The 22,228-nt window shown below is 32.6% G+C and overlaps 1 protein-coding gene across 6 annotated transcripts in view; it reads right to left on the bottom strand.

The window, feature by feature from the left end:
* Window positions 1-1,224: 1,224 nt before the first annotated feature.
* LOC118189786 (G protein-activated inward rectifier potassium channel 3-like) overlaps window positions 1,225-22,228 on the bottom strand; it is a 122,460-nt gene continuing 101,456 nt past the window's right edge. For all 6 annotated transcript variants that reach the window (XM_085817539.1, XM_085817536.1, XM_085817535.1 and 3 more), the window contains 6 exons: window positions 21,647-21,790; window positions 15,746-15,989; window positions 14,014-14,191; window positions 7,786-8,078; window positions 4,124-4,384; window positions 1,225-1,539 (listed from right to left, as the gene is read on the bottom strand). In XM_085817539.1, coding sequence (XP_085673665.1) covers window positions 1,228-1,539; window positions 4,124-4,384; window positions 7,786-8,078; window positions 14,014-14,191; window positions 15,746-15,989; window positions 21,647-21,774 — 1,416 coding nt within the window. In that variant the 5' untranslated portion in view covers window positions 21,775-21,790 and the 3' untranslated portion in view covers window positions 1,225-1,227. The remainder of the gene's footprint in view (window positions 1,540-4,123; window positions 4,385-7,785; window positions 8,079-14,013; window positions 14,192-15,745; window positions 15,990-21,646; window positions 21,791-22,228) is intronic.

The following is a 22,228-nucleotide window of genomic DNA, read 5'->3' as shown; positions in this document are numbered from 1 at the left end:
GATGCAATAAAATCGGGAAAAAAAATCTGATTCGAATTTTGAAAAAATCGCTTCGAGGTGCACTGGCTTTTTTTTACGCCTACATACAAAATTTCGTAGCCCTGTGTCTATTAGCTTACGCGCAGCACGAACGAAAGACTTCTTTATTAAAAAAAATTAATAAATAACGGAAGAACGTTCTTTCTTTTATTACGTGTAGAGATTACAATAATTCGGCCAGGCTAGAAATTCATGCAGATATCAATTACACACATATGAGATTAAATACTGCGGTTTCTAACTGCAACCTATGTTACAGGCAAACTGCTAATTCTTCTCTAAAATATTTGTTGAAATGAGTGTTTTCGTGAGCTATTACACTCGGTGACTTTAAGATCGCTCTTATTAAAGATAAATAGAGTTAGCGATTTCGCTAACGTAAAAGGTCTAGATGTCTGCTTGTGTCGGCTAGATGCTGACTTCTGTGTTTGATCAAGACAGTCACCGTGTCTTCGCAAATAGCGCGACATTTATTTTGTGCAATATTTCTAGTTTGAAACGCAAACTATAATAAGGAATTTTTAATTAAGTAATATATAATTCTTTTATAAATTCTCGTTTCTTGGTTAGGTGATAATTCGCTGTAACATTAGGTAGCTAATAATAGCCATTAGGTTATGTTCAATGGACCAGTGATCACAGAAGGTTTATGTCAAGAGCTCCGAGTAATCGGGATATTCACGAATTGTTAATTGGGTATTAAAATTTATTATTAATCATTTCAAAACTATTTTAGTTATTATTGATTTCTGTTCTGTAAAATTTTCTATTCATATTATTATTCTCAAACTGGGATAGTTTTCGTTATAGAGCAACATGGCGATAAAAGTTTTCTAAATATAAGAAATATTCTTTTAGGTTAATTATTTGAATAAACAAAGAACTAAAACAGAATGACAGACTTAAAAAATTTAATACTAATGATAATTAAGGCTAATTTACTTAGTTTGAAAACAAAAGCATTGTTGTAAGAGATGAGGACATTATATAGTTTAAAGGTGGGTGTGTATTAGGTGACAATATTGGTCAAGTTTTGTTTAAATGAGTTTTTATCTGCGTTCTGTTTTAATTCACATAAGAATCAATCAACTAGTACCAGAGTATGCTTTGTCTTTCCACAAAAAAGTATTTTGTGCTTCCTATCCTGTAGTGGGAAAGGTCACCAAACCGGAATTAGTTACATACCTTTCAGCAATCTGAACTGGCCATAGATGACTGTGGTAGTAGTGGGGTTTCAGCTGTAGATTCAAGCAGTTTAGAACCGTTAGATCTACCTTCTGGTGAGGAATTGCTCCGCTGATATGAGTCCCGCGTACTTGTAGTGCTGTTGTCTGCAGGTGGAGGGTTGACGAATGCTGGTGCCTTTGCAACTTCTGCTAACATCTTTTGGTATTCCATGAAGTCCCGGGCACTACACAGCGGAGTTTGTACTTCATTAGTGGCATTGAACTTACTGTAATCCACTAAATACTCTCCAGTTTCTTTCCGGAAACTGACAACCTGGAATAGTAATAAAAATTTATGCATTTATTAGAAAAATAGTCCATCCTTTTTATACGCATTATCCCAAAATAAAGTTTTGAAAAGTATACTTAAGTATATAATTTGCTATGGACAAATTGCCAAAAGAACTAGAAAGGCCAATTATTATATGCAGAAAATCTACATACCATTATAATTTTAATGAAGTTCGCTCTGTTTCCAAGTTACTATAGTTACAAAGCATATAATTTCGTTGACGGTTTATGATGAACAAAATATTTGAATAAAGAGCTTAATTTTATGTCCCAAAAATGATGCTTATGTATTTGCATAAAAAACAGTTTTAAGATTCAGATAAATTCGTTATGATAATTGATGTCACACTGTTAAAGTTCTCATAACAATTTCATATCATATTAAATATAAATACAAATTATTCCTGTCATCTAGACATGTGAAGAATTGTTACGTATACTCAAAAGCAACATATATTAGAGCTACCTTCTCAACAACGTGTAGTCTTTATCATGGTAACTGCACCACACAGCATACCACAATTTCCACCACAACTGGCGCAAGACGAAGAAATGCTGAAAGAAACGGATAGCAGAAGAATAAAGAGGCCAGTTACTTATATGTTAGAAGAATGCTTAACCAACCATGCTCGGGCTGCTATGAATCTGTGCGGGGATGAAATTTACCTTGCACAGAACTCTAGCAACCCAAACATGTTGGAATAAATCCTTTGGTCTTCATTTTCTTGGATGAATGTTGAAGACGGAGGAAGATACTGATCAACGAGAAGAATCTCTCACTTGTTCCACATGTTGGCAACACCAGAGTAAAAGTGTCTTACAAAGTATATAAGCATAGAATATGCCATTTTCTACTCCAGCTACTATACCACCACCAACCTTGGAAAGTGTATACTTGACACGATAGATCCATTTTTTCGTCAGATTTCCAAAGAAATAATTTGGCTATTACAGAATAGAATTTCAACTCACTTGGTTTATTTCGTCAGTTGGCCAGCGTCCAATACCGAATGTCACGAAACCTAAGGGCTATGTGGTTTGGTGATGCAGTTTTTGCGGAAATAATTATTTCATAGACTTCAATGATTTTAAAAATTAAAGATGAAACAAAATCGTAGAAATTATTGTGCTAAGCATTTGTTTGTATGTTGTCGTGCAATTTTATTAGACGTTGTCACAGAGAATTGCATGCTGCATGGATCATAAAATCTCCTCAAAAGTTTCGAACGGTAAGTGTAAGATGCTGGATGGGATGTGACTACAGTTTTGGTTGGGACAATTGTATTCCTGCACAATGTTTGACGTTATAATAGATGAAACTTTAATCTTGAAAGCCCTGATATGATGTTTAGCTATCTCTTAAGTGTATTAATTATGTTATTGTTATTACAAGCACATTGTAACAAACAAAATCACATACTTGAAAACATATACTATTATACCTGGAAACGGATAATGATTTAAACCATCTTCTAGCATATTATTTCATTAAAAGCTTCTTCCATTAATAAAAACAAAACATGTTTTCTAACATCTCTTAATATTTTCAAATTAATGCTAATGACATAAAAATATTTTTGATGCAATTACTTTCATGGAGACTGGGAATCGTGTAAAAAGTTAGATTTAGTAATTTTTAAAAGACTGATTTAAAAAATTTTAAAAACTCCAAAATATGAATATTTGTATTGTTTAAAAAGTACTAAAATCAAAATAGAACTTAAAAATATCCTTTGAATTCTGCTATTGAGCAATTTATTGACTGAGACATCAACGGTTCTAAGACTGAAGTTAAGCCACCAGGAATCGGAGTCTTATTCATTCGCTTCTTTTGAACATTTTCTACACTCTTCTATTTAGATGGCCTTGTCTAATGTATGTAGCCTTTGATTTTATACAAGAAAAGTAGTCGAACATTATTTTTCCTCAAACAAAACAAACGATTCTGAACTAGACACGTAACATTTGCCATATGGCGTTAGAAACATTTTTTATTAATTCGAATGGTATTTATAAAAATACCAGTTACCTATCTATATTATACTTTACATTTTAATTTTTATCAATTAAATATATTATTAAAAAGTAAAATAAAGATTTAAATTATTAAGAATCGCATTTATTGCTTTTATATTGTTCGATTTGTCGTGCAACTTCAGATTGATTAAATTTTAAAAATAAATAAAATTTTGCCGAATGACAACATTCTGAGAACTATTATCAGCCAAATCACGTGAAAAATAAATTAAAGAGTGTATGTTTAGCTCAATGGAACATTGTTAAGGCGAATAAACGCCTGGTAGCACAATGTAACAATACAGCGTAACGTAATGCTTCAAAAAGTTTGGAACAATTCCACTAAAGATATTTGTAACGTCAACATATCGGAATGGCAAATCATGATATATTAAATGTTTTTTTCCCTTGAGAAACTATATTCGGCTAAGATATAGTAAGATAGAATTGAGAAATTATGATGCTATAGAATTTGTCCCAGGTTCAAAATATCAGAATTATGTTTTCATTTTCCCTTTTGAAGCTAAAAAGAATAATGCTTTATAACTTACTTGATCGAAACGATGACCCCAAAGGATTTCAGTTGAGATGTACGATGAACGCGCTTGGATGGACTGTCCAGTAGATTCAATGGTACCCTCAAGAATAGCAACAACTTCATACCTTTCTCTGAGCATGTCTTCAGCTGACTTCAGAAAAAAAGGACTGGTTTCATTGATCTCATGAACAATAGTTGCTGGCCAAATGAGGAATACATCGTCACCACCGTCATCAAAACGCACATCCAGATGAGTGTGATAATACGGGATTACCTAAAGGAAAAGGTTAGCGGATAAAAATGGTTTTGCAGGATAAGAAATGACGTTAACTCTTCAACAGCAACTTGGAGTAGTCCCGATTATAAAGACAAATCAATTTGTTAAATCTTTCAACAGTGACTTCACATATGCTATGTTGAGCAGCTGCAGTTTTTAATGTTGTTTGACGAGTGAAACAAAAATTTTGATGTGAATTTATGCTACAACAAATCACTATATTAGTTATTATAGGGCTTGTATTTCCCCAAAACATAAGGGATAAAACAACTGTATTCAAATTCTATCCAATTAATTGATATAATCTTAGCTGTCTATCATAAATATAAAAGTTGTTTGTTTATGATATTGTTTTATGATAGGAAAACATATATAAATCTATATATTCTGCGTTTGTAATTTTTTCCTTTCGCCAAACTACTCGTATATACATAGCTAAGCCCCTTAGCAATACATATAAGGTTGGTTTTAAGTCCAAAAACTCAATAGTGATTTTCTGTGTATAAGCATGAATTAAGGTTTCCACAACGTTTATTTTTGCTGTTTTTAAAATAATATCTGTCTGCCTATGTGTATGTGTGTGATAATTTTTCTGTTCACGATAACTTATATAAAACTTCCAAAAATGTCCATTTTCTGTGTTTAAGCTTTCTGCATTGGTATAAAGAGTTGATTAGATTTTGAATAAAATTGGTACTTTGCATGAAGTTGCCCGTATCAGTTTTTAATGGCAATCGGAAGTTGTATTTTATTTGAAGGCCATACCAATATTTAATTAATAACTATATTAAAATCCAATCCAAAGCTTTTCAATTTTAGCTTTTTATCGATGGGAACAAAATATTAAATTTTGGCTTAAACTCATAAAGTTATACTTAAATCTCCGAACACATTTTTCGCCAAAAATCTGTTATGAGGTAAGCAAATCTTCTCACTTTCAATATTTAAAACATGTATGTGATTAAAAACAATATATTACATTTATAAGCATTAAAAGTAGCCTTGGAATTATGGCAGATACAATAAGTTTATTATGAAGATGAGCTCTCATTATGAAATAATAAAATCCTCAATACTCAATTTTGTGTCCATTCATTCTTGTGTCGAATCACTTTGACATAAAAAGATGCTGTCACCAAATGTTTTCGCTATGTGTCATTTTTAAAGAACTAATGTAGTAAATATAACAGTATAGCGAATATGAACAAATATGTGGCAACACTTGAAATTCTATTGAGAATTCTAAAGATATGCTGCTTTTAAAGATTTTGTGGTTTTGCTGTTAAATTTTATGTGGCGTAAATTCGAAAAAAGTTATGCTTAATAAATAGATCTAAAAGGACAAATAAAAACGGTGTCACCTTAATTAAGAAAATTGAACATTGATATCATGAACTGAGAAAAGACTGGAAAAAAATGTATGGCAACATAGTATAACATTACTAGGTGTTCTAAAGATAAATTGCTTTTAAAAATTTTGTAATTGTGTAGTAACTGATTTGCGAATCTGAAACAGTATGTGACTAGAGGATATCCTAATATGATCGAGGTGATATTTTGAAATAAAATCATGAGAACAGATGTGTGCATGAGCATGTATAGTTATTGTATGGGAGAACAAAATAATAAAGTTGGAGACCCACGGATATCGTTCCTAATGGTGTCCTCGATTAAAATGGGATAGACGATAGAGGTTGGACAAAGACTATATATTCAGATGTGGTCGGTCACCACATCTGAATATATAAAGTGCACTTTATACACTTTAGAATATGATTGTTAAAAGAGTATTACATGTGTTTACATATACTCTGTTGGGTGAAAAACATATTTGTATATTTGTGTGCTCAATGAACTAAAATTGTGCTCAATCACAGGTTAATAATTCTCAAATTACTGGAAAATTATAAATTTTTTTCAATGTTAAAATTATCATTTAAAAATACAAATATTAAAATGCATAAAATATATTTCCACTGAATAATTGTATACAAAATGATAATTTGTTGATTCTGACAAATTGCAAAAACCATATAAATAATGATAATGATGCTACTAGCACATTATTTATATGTCTTCAATTTGTGACCGGTTCCTCCTTTGATGTGTTCTTGCTCACTGGGAAAGGCACATTTGGTGTAAGTTTAGAGTGCAATAAATTATCAGTCTCTACTGGTGTTAATTCGTGTCTTTTCAGTATCATAGTATAAAGACGTGGTTTTTCGAACTGCTCTGATGAAGAAAAACGTCTAGAAAGTGAACTATTGAGTTCTGTCAGCGAAGGTATTATTTTACTTCATTTCCAAGATACAGGTTATTGAAATATAAGGAAAGAAAAAGGAAAATATGTACTTTTAAATTTTTTGTACATTGTTAGATGCATAATCAGGGAATTATGAAGCTAATGGAACTGTAACCAATATACTCCATTCAAGGTGTCCAGAGAAAATTATGTGAGATAATCGAAGCACTGTTGCCAATCCTATAAGTGCCCAGAAGTCGGAGAGAGAAAATGGTGACATTTCTGTATCAAATATAGTTTTTATTATTTGTATAAAAAATTGCATTTTACAATTTTTCATGAGATCTTTTATATCGTAGCAAGAGATGGACCGCGTATCCTGTTTTCTTCCTTTCGAATACCAGACTATCTAACAATCACGTCGATCGCTTGCGCTGCAATGGGGGGAGGAAGGTCCTTGATTCATCTGCAGCCGATGCAAATTTTTCAGGGATGAGAGAATTTTAGAACTAGCCATTCAGCAGGAATTAAATGTGAAGGATAAAAAACCCGTGAATTTTCTCTTCAACAAACTTCTCATATTCTTAAAAGGAAAGATCCTTATAATCAAAATTAGTGCTGAAAAAATTGCTGGATCAACAATATTTGTAGCTTTACCATTCAAACATTTTAAAAATATTAATTATCTTGATGGATTACGAAGAAAAAGTGATATATTAGTGAAGAACTATTTTCCGTTTGCTAAACTATACATAAATAAACCAAATGGAAAAATATTAGTTAACTGATGAGACCAGCTTCTACCCTTTTGATATTCACTTGGTTGAGACACAGTTTGGCATTATTTGAATACTGAATTCAATCCGAGAATATTTCACGCATAGTTAAGGTCTGTTAGCATAGTTAAGGTCATAGTTATAGGAGCTGATCATTTATGTACGCACTTGAAAAGTATAAGTATGCAAACACTTTTTGTTCTCCTAAAACATTGCTGTTTCTTACTAACTTCTGAATCAAATAAATTCACACGAATGGTTTTTTGATGGTTAAAAATCACGTTTCATCATCCATATTTTAATATATGCTAATATGTTTTGCACCCACTGTGTAGTTAAATAGCAGTAGAATATTTTGAAAATAAATACATTAGACTTACTTCTCCTTCTGCCGTGGTCTTCCTGCGAATGACCTGAGCACTGATTTTGGCTCCAATGATGTGAGATTTTCTCATATCTCCAACCCTAAACATGAAGCAAAGCTTTCCGTCTCGTAGACACACGCAAGCGTAGCGACTGAACATGAGAGTCTGTGATCGTTTCTTTGGCCGAGACAGCTTGGCGAAGACTATTCCAGCCATGAAACATTGTATCATCACTCCAGTTATGGACTGAGCGCACATGATGAACACGGCTTCTGGGCATTCATCATTTGTGTATCTTGAACCATAACCTGAGGGAAAAATGAAGTATTAATGCATAGTGAATAACATTTTGATATCGTTGTAACTAAGTCAGGAGTGTTTTTCTCAGGTACGCCTCCAAGGTTTTCACAGTGCCTAGACGATCAGTACAGCTGATGCACTGTATAAATTAAATATAAAAATTTTTTATTAATATTTCAAAGAGAAATACATCTTTATTAGCGTATCTCTTGTGAACACAATTTAAACTAGCAATTTCCTAAAAATCGGCGCTACTTATATCGCCAGTGCTTGGAGCTGTCCCTATTTTTTCTAGATTAAACACCGCGAATTATGGCTCAGGTTTCTTTATACAATAATAATGAAATAAACTCAAAGGTTGACTGAATGCAGCAAAACTAAGAATGTTCATCACAGATGCATGGTCGAGCTGGAAGCGGTTTAGGCGCTGGAAGGCACTTTCAAGTGGGGATTTTTTAAGCAGGATGAAGGATTTTTTTTTTTAACTCACTTTATGTTTTATTTTTATTTCCATTTCTCCTGATAATTTTCTTTTAAGTGTTACCTGGTTATGATATGGCTTTGTTTCTTAACGTTTGATTTTTATTTTCAGTATTTTCAATTCATAATGGCCACGTTCTTCTCTTAATCAATCAATTAATTTTTTGGATTAGACACAATGGTCTCGCTGTGTTCATAAATGGTTATAATATATTTCTTCTGTCAACCGTCCTTGAGGTAACCTTAGCTCCAGACTCACTTCTCATTTTCTTGCGGCTAAATCATCGTGTTCAGAATTCATGCACCGTCATAAATGACTTGATCGGTAAATCAATGAGAAGATTTATATTAAGATCTGTCTTTGATTTTTTAGTCTAGTCTACTTATCTGTCTTTGTGTTGCAAAAGATGGAAACGAAAAGCGTCCTCCAGCGCTTAACAGTTTAACGTATGATCATGCATTCTATGATGAAAACCGTTTGTTTCGGTGTGTTCTGTCACCTTTTAAAGTCTGATCAATTGTTTTTTAAAAACTTATATATTAAGTTGCAGGAAAGGTTTGGCCACTTCATCATTAAAGATTATTTTATAAAAGAGGAAAGTTATTAGAGAAAACGTAAGGATCATTTGCACAGACAATCGTTTACCAATGTTCAAGTACATTTTGGATTCCATTCTAATAGAAATGAAATGCTTTAAACTCGAAAAAGCATCCAGCGACTGATTCATACGAATAATGGTTCCAGATGGCTACAATAATTTCTAAAATTTCATCAAAGTCACATGCCAAATATGAAACAATTGTGCAGCAACTCAGTTTTTCAGTACAATACTGTAGCTACTATCAGATTGCAGATGTGCTCGTGCAACAGCTGCTAGTGCCTGGAGAAAGTAGCAAATTTAAGAATTACTGCATCTAAACCTCACCAAACAACTCAACCTTACGTCTCCAGTCAGAAAAAAGTGCTCGTGCAGTATCTGTGAGATAATGTCTTAGTCCTTATGCGTGTAATATTTTCAGAACCACGCTAAAACCAAGAATGTGCATTTTTTTTTTTTTTTTTTTTTTTTTTTTTTGCGTTTTTTCCAGTTAGAAACACATTTTTATTTGTTTCTCGATGTGTTACACAATAAGAGAAGCATATAAAGAGAGCATGTAAAAAGTTTTACGTGGAAATCGTAATTCGACTTCTTTTAGACCGAACGCATATCGAAACTTCAAACCCACTTTCCACGAAGCAACTATTTTCAAGATTCGTAATTTTAGCATGGTACTTATGCTATCGAAAACTGCTAATTATGGTGAGAAACCCGAATGCTAATCTCCTACGGGGATAAGGAGAAGTTTATGGATAATGAGTACATAATTTGTCTATAATAAATTGTGTTCTTTTTAATTAATTTATCTCTAAAATACCTAATTAATACATTGGGAAACGTTTTACATAGTGTTTATACTAGTTCAACCAATTGTAATAATATGCGTGCGAACTTACAGCAGAGATTCGTTAAGGACAGGTTAAAGTGTTTATAATGTTAACTTTTTAAAATAATACCCAAGGAAATGAAAGATGGTATTGCTGGGTTTCAGAAAAATAAATTTGCGCAATGAATTAGTCCAAAATTAGTCGTACCATCTAAACAAAAATTGAAAATCTTTAGTACCACCACTACAAAGTATTACTACCACATCCACTCTTAAACAAAGCTTCAGATCGCATAAATTTACGAGTGTTAGATGAAACTCAGTCAGGATGTTAGGGTTTTAATTTTTTAATTTAATAGAAAAATATTTTGCTTCTTTGCGTACCACCTATTTTTCTCTTGCGTACCACCAGTTGAGAACACCTGAATTAGTCTAATAGCGGCGACATACGAAAATCCGTGTATCAAAGTAAAACAGCAATGACAGACGAAAGCATTTCATTCAATTTCTACTATTTGTGGCTTTAGATAACAGACTTCAGTTCTTTTTTTCTTTTCTTTTTTTTTTTTTTTTTTTTTTTTTTTTTTTTTTTTTTTTGTTAATGTGCGTGCGTGAGTGTGTGTATTTGCCTGGGTAGTAAAACTTATTCCGTTTCTTTCTTTAAGATAGGTGATGCAAGAGCAATTTGAGGTCGTTGATCCTTTAAAACTACAACTTGCGTTGAACCAGACTATATCTGTAAGTGCTACCAAGGTTATCCTAATAATGCGAATGAATTAAGAATACATCAAGTTTATTGACTACAGCTTACTTTTCTTTTCTCGCTAAAGTCCACTTCATAAAAAAAAAAAGACTGGCTGTCAAATATTTTGGTATTAATATATATGAAATGACATTCTGTTGACCAGAGTTAACTAGAAAACTAACCAAGATGACAAGCTATAAAATGAAATTTTATCATACCGCTGAGAATTAATAACTTTTAAATATTTACTAAAAGTTATTACATTTATATTAAAAGTTATAATATGTAAAGTTTTGATTTATATAGAGCAAAAAGGATTTGTCCCTGAAGGACTATTGTTTTCGTTTTGCGATTTTGCGTTGGTTCACTATAAATGTCCGTTTTACTTTTCAAACTGTTGCCACTAAACGCTAGAGTCCCGAATTATATTTGAAGAAATTAAATAATGAAAAATCTGCATAAATGTATGTATATTTCTCGCATTGTGATAAAACAGCGGTACATAGAGCCATCGAATTTTGAATGACGTAATCCTACTGCGAATATGGGCACGTGGAAGTCCAAATTTGAAATCTGGAATTTGTTTTACGATCGATTTCATATTTTGTAGAACTTTAACGAATTTTTGATTAACAAACTCAAGGATTTCAAAGCGAACAATGGCAACGTTGTACAGAGAAAACATTTTTATCTCCAATGCGCGAGACTCTGTATCGGAAATTCTAAAGATATGCTCAATTTAAAACTATTTTGCGATATTGCTCTTATATCTAATTTAAAATCTGACGTAATTTAAAATCTGAAATCTTTCATTGCATTTATTTTAGTTATAATATTTAAAGTTTTAATTCGTATTAAAAATTATAATAATTATCTACTTGGTATGCTGCGTATTATGTCGTGCATTTATGGATAACCACAAAGCAAGAAAAAGACACTAGATATGAAAAAAAAAGGCACTAAATTTACATCTTCTTTAAACTATTTTACGACCTATCTCATTAATACAGATAAGTTAACCATAAAACTTATTAACGTCACATATGTTGTCCAAATACGAATAAAAATGTTAAACCTCTATAAATATTATGAAGCTTTCCCTTTGAGTTACTTAATTTTTCTATCTATGTACAGACATTTTAATAATTTAATATGCAGTTTCCATATACGTATTTATTTAAAACGCTGATTACAAATATTCTTACATACAAGACAAACGTTGCTTTAGCAGATTTTGATACATTATTTAAAGCCTTCGAAATAATAAAAGCTTTCTGTGATGACTATCTAATTTTCCCTTTGTCAACGGAAATCATTCGTTAAGGGAGTTTGTACCATATGTCTTAATTTATTTCTGTTTACTGCCACTGCTGGAAATGTCTGCAATTACTGACAAACGAAGGAAGCACAGTACAGTTTAAACAACCACCATTCTTATTATGGGAAATAAATTCTCATAAAATACTTTTCAAAAGTGTTTTATTCTGAAAACACCCTGAACTTCTTCCTAGTGCTTCAACACTTAATACCTCTGCCCAGTAGCTTTGTTTGAGCCAGTAATTTAGTTTAAGCCAGTACGAGCGGAATAGTGAAATTTTGTAAAAGAATGCAAAATAAGCCGATATTATTCACAGCCCATATACGGCTTACATATTCACAACTCACAGCTTACATATATAGGGAAAATTTTATTTAAAATAACAAGAAGAAAAACTTTCATAGCAGTACAAGACACATACAGGACCTCAGAAGATACTTGAACGCAAAATATTATAAATATAAATGCATACAGCTTAACTGAAATGTTCAAAAACAGCTTTTCATTTTGTTAATTGTATGAGGAATTGGAAGTAAAATTTGAACACTATTCACGGGTAGAAAGTGCTTCTGTTGGAGGGTCATAAACATTATGGCCACTAGTTATAGGAGCCAATCTTCTTGTAATTTTCAGTTGGAATATTTATATCTTAATTTGTTGTAGTAGTAATGATCAGTCAATTAGGCATAAGTAGCACATGGCTATTATTTCCTCGTTCTTTCAAAAGATTCAGCATTGTCCTGAAGGTGAAGGAACGAAATGATGTTGTCTTCATGTGGGTAGATGCCTTTTATTTTAGCCATTGAATTAACAGCTATTACAGCAACACTGCTAATTTTATTCACAGTTTACCAACTAAGTTATTAAAAAAAGTAACACGGTATAAACGAAAGACACGAATACCACAATGAATGTCTGAAAACAGCAAGAAACATGGAAACAGCCACTGCAGTTGCCGCTATTGTTGTAAAATTTTCTAAACATAATGCATATCAAGAAACCCTGGAAATGGATATCAAACTAAATTTGAATTATGGGATTATAACGTAAAAATGATATAATATTCTTATAAAGTCCAATCTATACGAATGTTAAGATGACCCGACAGCCGGCTCCAGTTCTCAGAATGATCTAGGCAAGTAATTTATGCGAATCTTGTGTTCCTTTAAAAGATAAATTTTACAGATCGAGTCCCTTTTTTGTGTGAGTAATAAAACTCTAATACATAAAATCGTTATAACGTATTTTCTCCCTCCTTTCTGCGGGCCTGCGTGGTGTAACTAGCAGCATACTCGACGCGTATTCGAGAGGTCCAGGGTTCGAGTGCCGGCGAGAGCATTATACTTTTTTTTAAATCTCTTGCTTCAAAATAACATAATGACTCTACAAGTGACGCCCGAACTAGAAGTGGTGGACAATAATTTGTCACCACCAGGATTTGGCGATTGGATCCCCTTTGTAGTGTAATTGGAAGCATATTCGGAGCGCATTCGAGAGGTCCAGGGTTTGAGTTCCTGCGAGGGAACTGCACATTTTACATTTTTCACGTCTCCTGCTGTCTTCGCCTAAACTCTGTTATGCATACTACTGTACCAACAGTCTTCTTTTCTTTAGAGATTAAATAAGATACTGTTAAACCAGTTATACTGCAACAAGCCTCCTTCCTCTGCAAGTATCGTTTCAAATCAGTACTCTCCCACATTAGCTGATGTATTATTTGTTAAAATCTGTATCACTTATGTTGAAATATACAAAATGAATGTCTGTCATTAAATTGCATACAGGCAGGACGGATTTTCTTATTTAATCAAAAAGCTATTCAATTCTGGTCATAGATCATTCAGCACCCGCCTTAATCACTAAAATATGAGGTAAAGACTATTTATTTTTAGCGAATATTTATTTGAATGAAGGCTTCTTCTTAAACGGAATGATTGTGGGATTAAATAAATTTTAAATTTAAAGATATACTCACCGATGGTATGCTGTGTTTCCACGGAGAAAAGAAACGCTGTGGAGAAAGAATCAACCCCTACGACGCATGGTTTCCAATCATCGTCGTTTATGTGATCGAAGTCTCCATGGGCTAAGCAAATCAACCACCATATAAGCGAGAAGATAAGCCAACTTAGAAGAAATCCCATTGCAAAAACCTTTAAAAAATATTTATTCTTACGAAAGTAAAATAAATAAATAAATAATTAAATAAATAAATTCGAAAATAAATTTTCATTCTTTCATTTAACTGAAATCCATAGAATTTAGAAACAATAAATATTTTTTTTTTACAGCAAAATGTTTAAGCCTACATACTGGAATATGTCAGTTCAAATATACATACTAACTGTTTTGAAGTTTGAATACCATGTAAATCAGAACCGTAAATTAATTTTTCATAAATAAACACGTTGCTGAACAACAAGTTAAAGAAAATTATATTAATGAATTGAAGTTCGAATTACATTTGTTCGAAAGTTCGCGATAGTATTTGTGTATTAATATATTGTTGCGTGCGTAAGGGTTCGTAATAGACTGAATGCACACAGAATCGATGATGATAAAATTTGATTTACTAAAAGGAACACTTTGCTTGATAAAATTTATTTTACTAAAAGGAACACTTTGCAGTTCTGGAATGTTACACAAAAACACTCGTACAGTTCTGCTCAGCATCACAGAGCACAATCAGTAATTAAACTTGGATCAGTAATTACACTTGGATCGGTAATTACACTTAAAACTACTAAGAACGTTAGACACAACGATATGCAAAGTCCACCTAAAAGGAGAAGATCACACGAAGATATCTTAATCCATAGTCGCTCTTAACTAACAACTAAAAAACTAATGTCTATGTCGTAACGCAATTAAGAGGCAATCGGCCTAGTGCGGCCTTTACCAATATATTATAAATAGGCTATCTTTAATGATGAGTTGAATCAACACCTCCTAGAACTAACTGGGGTTGAATCCAGTAAGATGGAACGTACTTTTTGCACCTAGTGCAGTCTCTAGAAGAGAAGTAAACGTGGCGCCATCTTTTGGCAAAAATTGTAGTGAGCGTGAGCGGGACTAAGAAACTAATGCTCTCTCCGGTCTTATATAGTTTTCCCCCGACCACTGAGAAATCACTAGTCTTTAGTATTGGAAGGCTTATGAGGGCCAGCACGGTTACAGCTAAATAGAAAATCAATAACAGTTATTGAATTTCAATACCAATTACAATTATACGAGGATCGGATAAAAATGGCACCAAATGGTAGCCAAGTTTGGTCACTTTTAGCGATTTCTCGTCCAATTTGGCGACAAAACTTAGTCGCCAAAACCATCGCAAGCTTGGCAATATCTCGTGGATTTAGCGAGATTAATAAGACTTTCTCCTGTAATCGAATTTTTCCAACAGAGTTTTGACTCTTCATATTTTCAGGTTACATTATATATGACAGATATTACAGTTTTAAACATAATTTCACTAAAATTATTTACATGTGTACAAAAATTCGTAACAATATTATCAAATACTGAGATTTACATTCTCGTTCCGCATACATATGTTTAAAATAATGATTCTTAGCTCATAACAAACTGTCAGTGTTAAATGGCAAATCATGTTAACATGAATGTGCAGAGACCTAAATTTATTTAATTTTTATGCACTTTTTAATCGCTATCTATGGCTAGAATATACTACGATAGCAAATACATACCATTAGATTATATCTCCATTGTATATCTACCAATGTGGTGAAGATATCTTGTAAGTATCTTTGACTTCTCTTGCTGACGTGTTCTTTTGACAAGTTAACTGTTCCGTTCTTCAACACGACTCGTTTCCTATGGCGGCTGGATGGTCCTCTCGTCAGCCGGACAATACCAGATCCGGCACCGCCATCGGTTCCATTACTTTTTAAGGAGTAACGGCTGGACGTGCTTTTTGTACGGTACAGACCCCTGTGGGAAGATATTTTGATTGAAACGAATTAAAATATTTTAGCGAATAAGGACTTTTTTCAGTACTTTACATGCACATTTGAAAAATGTTGTTGCCTGTAAAAATGATGCATCGTAGTTAAGAAATAGGAAAAGCACATAAAAATGTAAGAATATTTTTTTTTGCGCATTTAATAAGAAATGAGCAAAGAAACTTCATTTGAATAAAATACAGGAAGCTTCGTATCTTTAATAACATACGAATAAAATACTTAGCCCTTCATTTTATTAACGCCAAAGTGTAAGTCGTTGAAAAGATATTAATTTGTTAATGAGTATGACAGGACTAGTATGAAAAGATGTCATAGCAATATTCCGTTTCGGCCCATACTCTGGCGAAACTGTCTGCAGTAAAACTTGCAAATGCTTATTTATTTGTGCTTATTACTGATTAATATTACTTTATGCACGTAGTTTTAAATTCATCATTTTTTCCATAAGAACGAAGATTTGAGTTCTCAATCTGTTATCATTTAAAGCGTATGCTACACAATTACATGCTTCTTTAATTTTTAAATATTCCTTTGCTTATTGCAAAGCCATTTCTTTACTTCCTTGTCATCATTGTAAGGAAAAAGTAATAATTCCTTTTATCAAGCAATCAAAAAACAAATGTAAAAAACTCCATGAAAGGCATCGCTCCTAAGTCATATAGCCATGGGTGTTTTCCGATTAAAACCAGTCTAAATTATAGACCTCACTTTGATTTTGATTTCAGTTGAAAACAAAAGTGTAACAAAAGTTGAAATTTATTCAGTATTAAAATTCCTCAAGTTAGCATGCATCTGCTTTTGCAGACTGTGAACCACGCTGTGGTTCCTAGTCTTCAAGATGGTCATTTGAAAATATCCAGCTTTTACAAATGCAGAAATATAAAATCTCAGTAATGTTCGGTTTCGGTTCACACTCTGGAAAAATTGTCTTCAGTAAAGCTTGCAAATGCTTTGTGTGCTTCTATCCTTGAGGTGGTCAGATTACGAATTCCATTTTTAATAAACCTCAACAAAGTTCCAGAGGAAGAAGTCTAATGAGGTAAGATCAAGACTTCTTGCAGGTCATAAGAAAGGTCTATTTATACCAATCCAGCCATACGGGAAATTTACGATCCAACTCATCTCGTACAAGATTTGTAAATTGGAAGCGATGCTCCATCTTGGGAGGAGGGGCGGAAGATCTGAGGCTCAGCATCTTCAATTTTCAGTTGTTAAATTTTGTGGAACACGATGATTTGTAATGATACTGTATTCTTTTATATATTAATATGTAAATAATCTTAATACCATGCAGTGTAAATATGTAACCTTCAACTTTATAGCTGCCTGTTGACAGATGAATAATCGAAACACAATTGCAGATATTATTCTTAGGTAGCACTAAAGAAAGCTGGCTTTCCTCGACTACTGCAGGAGCTTGCCTTCCAAGGGGGCTCTCTCCCATTCAATAGCGGTGGAAAAGGGGGGGAAAAAAAGAAAAAAAAGATTAACCTATGGTAAACAGACCATGTCCCTGTCTTCTGTCAACAGTCAATAACATGCTGAAGTGCTCTCTCAAGTTAATATTACTTTCAACAGAGAAATAAAGGCAGAAAGTTTTATTACTCATTACTACTTACCTGACACTGATGTTAGGAAAATGCCGAATATGCTCATGGTGATTATATAAATGCAAAGATTTTCAGAGCCCATAATTTAGCAATTGCTGCTAATCAAAATACATGCATATAATCATTTTGAGCGAAGAACTAAACAAAAATTTTAAAATCCATTTCACGTAATAATACTTCGCAGAGATTACATGAAGTCCTAGTATTCAGTCTCGAAGACCTTGAAACATGGTTATTCCTCGAACCAGCATAGATTACCAGCATACCAGCCTGTATAATGAACAGCATTATAAAATAAAGCTAGGCTAATTGATTTATTGGATATCAGTTTTTATTTTGCAAGGGTTACTTTAATTTTCTAATTTTTTTTTGGAACAAACCTTTTCTATACATTTCAAAGTTCTACTTAAGTTTCCCTGCCAGAGCAAGTTTTCAGTATTTCGATTTCTGTAAATGAGTTAGAAAGGACTATTTAAGCTGAAGTCTGGGTCACTTCAGCAGGAGAGCATGTTCTGCCTTTCGGTCACGTTGTTGTTGCTAGTCTTACTGTTTTACGGTCGCACTTTGACGTTGCCTGCAAGTATACGCCGGTGATCAAGGGCCAGCTTTGTTAGTTCATTCTGTGCAGCTTCGGTTGGTTTATCTTATTTAGCATTACATTAGTTTTATATTTTCTATCTTGAGTTAAAGCTCAAGTAGAGGCTTATTACACGCCCGAGAAGGGGCCACCTGCTCATTTATATTGAGTTAAAATAAAGAGTAATTTAACCATTTTTTGGACTTGTTACTTACAAACTCAGCAAATAGTCGCTACACAGTTCTTCAGTATTCTAGTTTATCAGGGAACCTAATTTAGCTAAGATATTACAACTTCAGATCTAGAGTGCAGAGTTTCGAGTTCCGACGAAAATAATTTACCATACTTCCCCTACATATTAAATTACGTAATTTTAGAAGGTATAATAAGTTAACTAATTATTATTATTTTTACTACCTTGTACGAAGTGAAAAGGAAGTATTATAATCGCGAAAAATTTTGGGTATCATATTTCAACGAAAATACCCATTTTGACTGCTATCGAATGCAATTTAAGGATGTTTTTGCGTGACATCTGTACGTAAGGGCAGAATAAAGGACTCTTTTTTTTTTCCCCAGACGAATCATAAAACTTATTTAAAATGGATTCAGAAGAAATTTTTTTCGTGGCGTCTGTACGTATGTAGTATATTTGTATCTCGCATATCCGCAAAACGAGTAGCCTCAGAATGTTGAAAATTTGTGTATAGGTCTGTTATAACATGCAGACGTGCACCTTCCATTTTGGTTGCAATCAGCCACATCAAAGGTAAGTAAATATATGTATATGTATATCTATATGTACTCGGCTCAGTGAGTTCAGTTTCTTTATTTTTATATGTTTGTAAATTGTGCATTTTTTGTTTAAAAATGACTGAATTATGTTGTTCTTATCTTCTGATTAAAGTTCTTATCTTCTGGTTATTCCTTTAGTTAGCCTGCATGTTACAGTTGTAGAATTATCAACAATTTAAAAGTTATTAATTTAGAAGTCAAACAACAAAAATCAGCATTATATTTGCAAATTTTCAAAGGACTAGTTTCGACTTCTAAATTAATACCTGTTCGGGGTGTTATTTTATCTTAATTTAAAAGCTGTTTGAGTGCGGCTAAGCCTAATTTGTTTTACCATAGTTTTCATTTTAACTTAATTTCGGTACTTTTCCGTTCCGCCGGCGCAAATCTCGCCAAGTAGACTTTATTGGCGAAAACACACAGTATACACATAAAATCTGTTGACAAATGTTAGTTCTAAGAATTTTTTATTTTAAAGGTATAAATATTTTAATGTTGTTTAAAATTTTGTAAAAAAGACAATAAATAAAGACAATAAATTTGTGAAAAGACATTAATTTAAGAATTTACTATGTTTTCATCATACAACATCCTGATTCGCTGGCTCATATCACGTGACCCCAAGTGATCTCATCTCACGCAAACTACGCTACAAAAATCTAATTCTCTCAGTAATTATCTACATTAATTTCAAGTTAAATCTTAATTTGGAATACAAGTTTAAATGCAAGAATTATTTCAGTTAGTACGAATAGCTTACTCAGAAATTAAAACCGCAGTGCTTTACTTCGCTAGTGCATTCTCATTAGAATTGATGAATTTAACCCTTGACTTTGCCTTTTCTATATTTTCGCCATCTGGTGAGCGGTGTGATTGCATCCTAATTGACTTAATTACCGCCCTCGAATGGCCTTAGGGCATTCGCGGGCGGTAATTAAGTCAATTAGGATTGTCAATAAGTCAAAATTGATCTATCTGCTAAAACTTCTATGTAATTGTATGCCAGTATTTAAAGAAACAATCAATTTGAAAAGAAATGGCTGCGACTTGTTTTGAAAATGCAAAAGTTAAAGTAAAAGGTTACCAGCGAGGATATTTCGTTTGGCATCGGTTGTACTATTATTGGCGACTTTATCGCTTGCGCCAGCAAAACGGAAAAGTATTCTTATTTCCTAGAATTTCATTAGATATACTATTTCCCATTCAATTAATTCAGTTCGCGACAAGGCAAAAATACATAAAAACTAAAAATAGCTATATTAAAAATTGAAAGGTACAGAAAATCATAAAACACCAAATACAGTTAAAACAACTAAATTTTTTTTACCATTGAAATTACAGTTTTTGCGCAAAAATAAGCAATTCGGCCAGCGGGCAAGAAGGCAGATTTTTCTGGTGCACAAAACTGAAAATTTACTTTTGGTCTCACTCGGCAAAATGACATTGAAGGCGTAGAAACTGAGTTTGTTGTGGACGCTGAGTCATTAACCTAGTTTTAGTTAAATGATATGATTTCATTAATTCGCACTATTAGTCCAAACGGATTTGAGTACCGAAGCATTATTACTTTCGTTTTGGCATTTTGCGTCGAACTCCTATAAATGTTGGTTCACTTTTCAAACTATTGCCTCAAAATGTTAGAGTCCTGCATTATATTTGAAGAAATTAAATAATGAAAAATCTGCATAAATACATGTATATTTTTCGCATTGGGATAAAACAATGGTATCTAGAGCCTCCAATTTTGAATGACGTAATCCTACTGCGAATATGGGCCTCTGAAATCCCAAATTTGAAATTTGGAATTTGTTTTATGATCAATTTTATATTTTGTAAAATTTTAACGAATTTCTGAGCAACAAACTCAACGATTTGAAAGCGAGCAATAGCAACACTCTACGGCGGAAAAAAAAAAAAAAAAACCTTTTTTTCTCCAGCGTGTCGAACTGTGTATCGCAAATTCTAAAGATAGGCTCATTTAAAAATTATTTTGCGAAATTGCTACTGAACTAAATTTTATGGTTTAAGTGCAAAGAACATGATATTTAATAAATAAAGGTAACACACAAAACGTTAAAAAAACGCCTCTTTGGATGTAATTTAAAATCTAAAATATTTCAGATTTTTTAAAAAAATATTATGTTTATTCAAAAGGAAAAAAAAATAAGTTTTTATTTCATATTCTGGAGATTTATATCCGTACGCTCTCTTTGCAGAATTTAGAATCATCGTAATTCTTGTTTAGTTTACATACTATGTGCATGTACGAGTACATATTTTGGATTATAAAATAATTTAATTTAAAATGTATTCAATTTACCCACCATGATTATGTACACATACGCACTTCTCTAGGTAAAAGAAAGATAAATTAGGGTTTATTCGATAAACTTTTTTGACAGTAAGAGTAAGCCAGTTTATAATACTGAGATAATGTGTTTTTAAGCAAATCATGTAGTAGGGCCAAAACTAATTTAGGACTTCATTCTCTCAGTAAGATTTTTCAAACGTTTAACGCTGAGTCAAATCTGGACCAATGCTTCTCTATATAGAGAAGATATATATATTCTATAGAGTTTTAAACACTTTGTTTCTTGTTAATTTAAGTCTGAGATATGAGAGGGAAATTAAAAATCATCTTACCTGTGATTTTCTCCTGCCATTGAGGCCGAGGACATTGAAATAGCATCGAAATCTTGCTGCTGAGTACGGTTTTCATCAGGCAGGATTTCCTGCCAGACGCCGCCATTGTCTGGATCAAAATATTTCATGACTGATGAATGGAGCCTAGAGAGAGGGGGTAATCAGTGTTAATTTCTTGACCACTTACGCATTTATATACGTAATATATACGTAAGCTATATGTATTTAAACACGTAAGCCTTTCAGAATCTTTTATTGAACTTTCAAATAAAAACCTTATAATGAATCTTATATGAATGGTTTGTGGATATTAGTAGTTAAGAATTAATCACACGAAGACACGTTCAAGGAAATTTTAAAAAAATCCATATTTTCCAATAAGCACACGTGAAATAAAAATAAAAAATTAAAGATATATTTAAATTAATAATTTTAACGGTATTAAGGTTCTCCAACCCTTCACAGCCTCAGCTTTCAAATTAAGAAAACATTTAATAAACACCATGAAGACAATTAATAAAAAAATAAGAAAATACATTAAAAATGATGAAGACACATTGTATAATTAACCAATATCATATG

Source organism: Stegodyphus dumicola, chromosome 5, assembly GCF_044657685.1.
Source record: "Stegodyphus dumicola isolate Sdum_Otavi_A_Nest chromosome 5, ASM4465768v1".
Classification (NCBI taxonomy): domain Eukaryota; kingdom Metazoa; phylum Arthropoda; class Arachnida; order Araneae; family Eresidae; genus Stegodyphus; species Stegodyphus dumicola.
The sequence above is the reverse complement of the archived record's forward strand: the minus strand, read 5'-3'. Positions and strand labels throughout refer to the sequence as shown.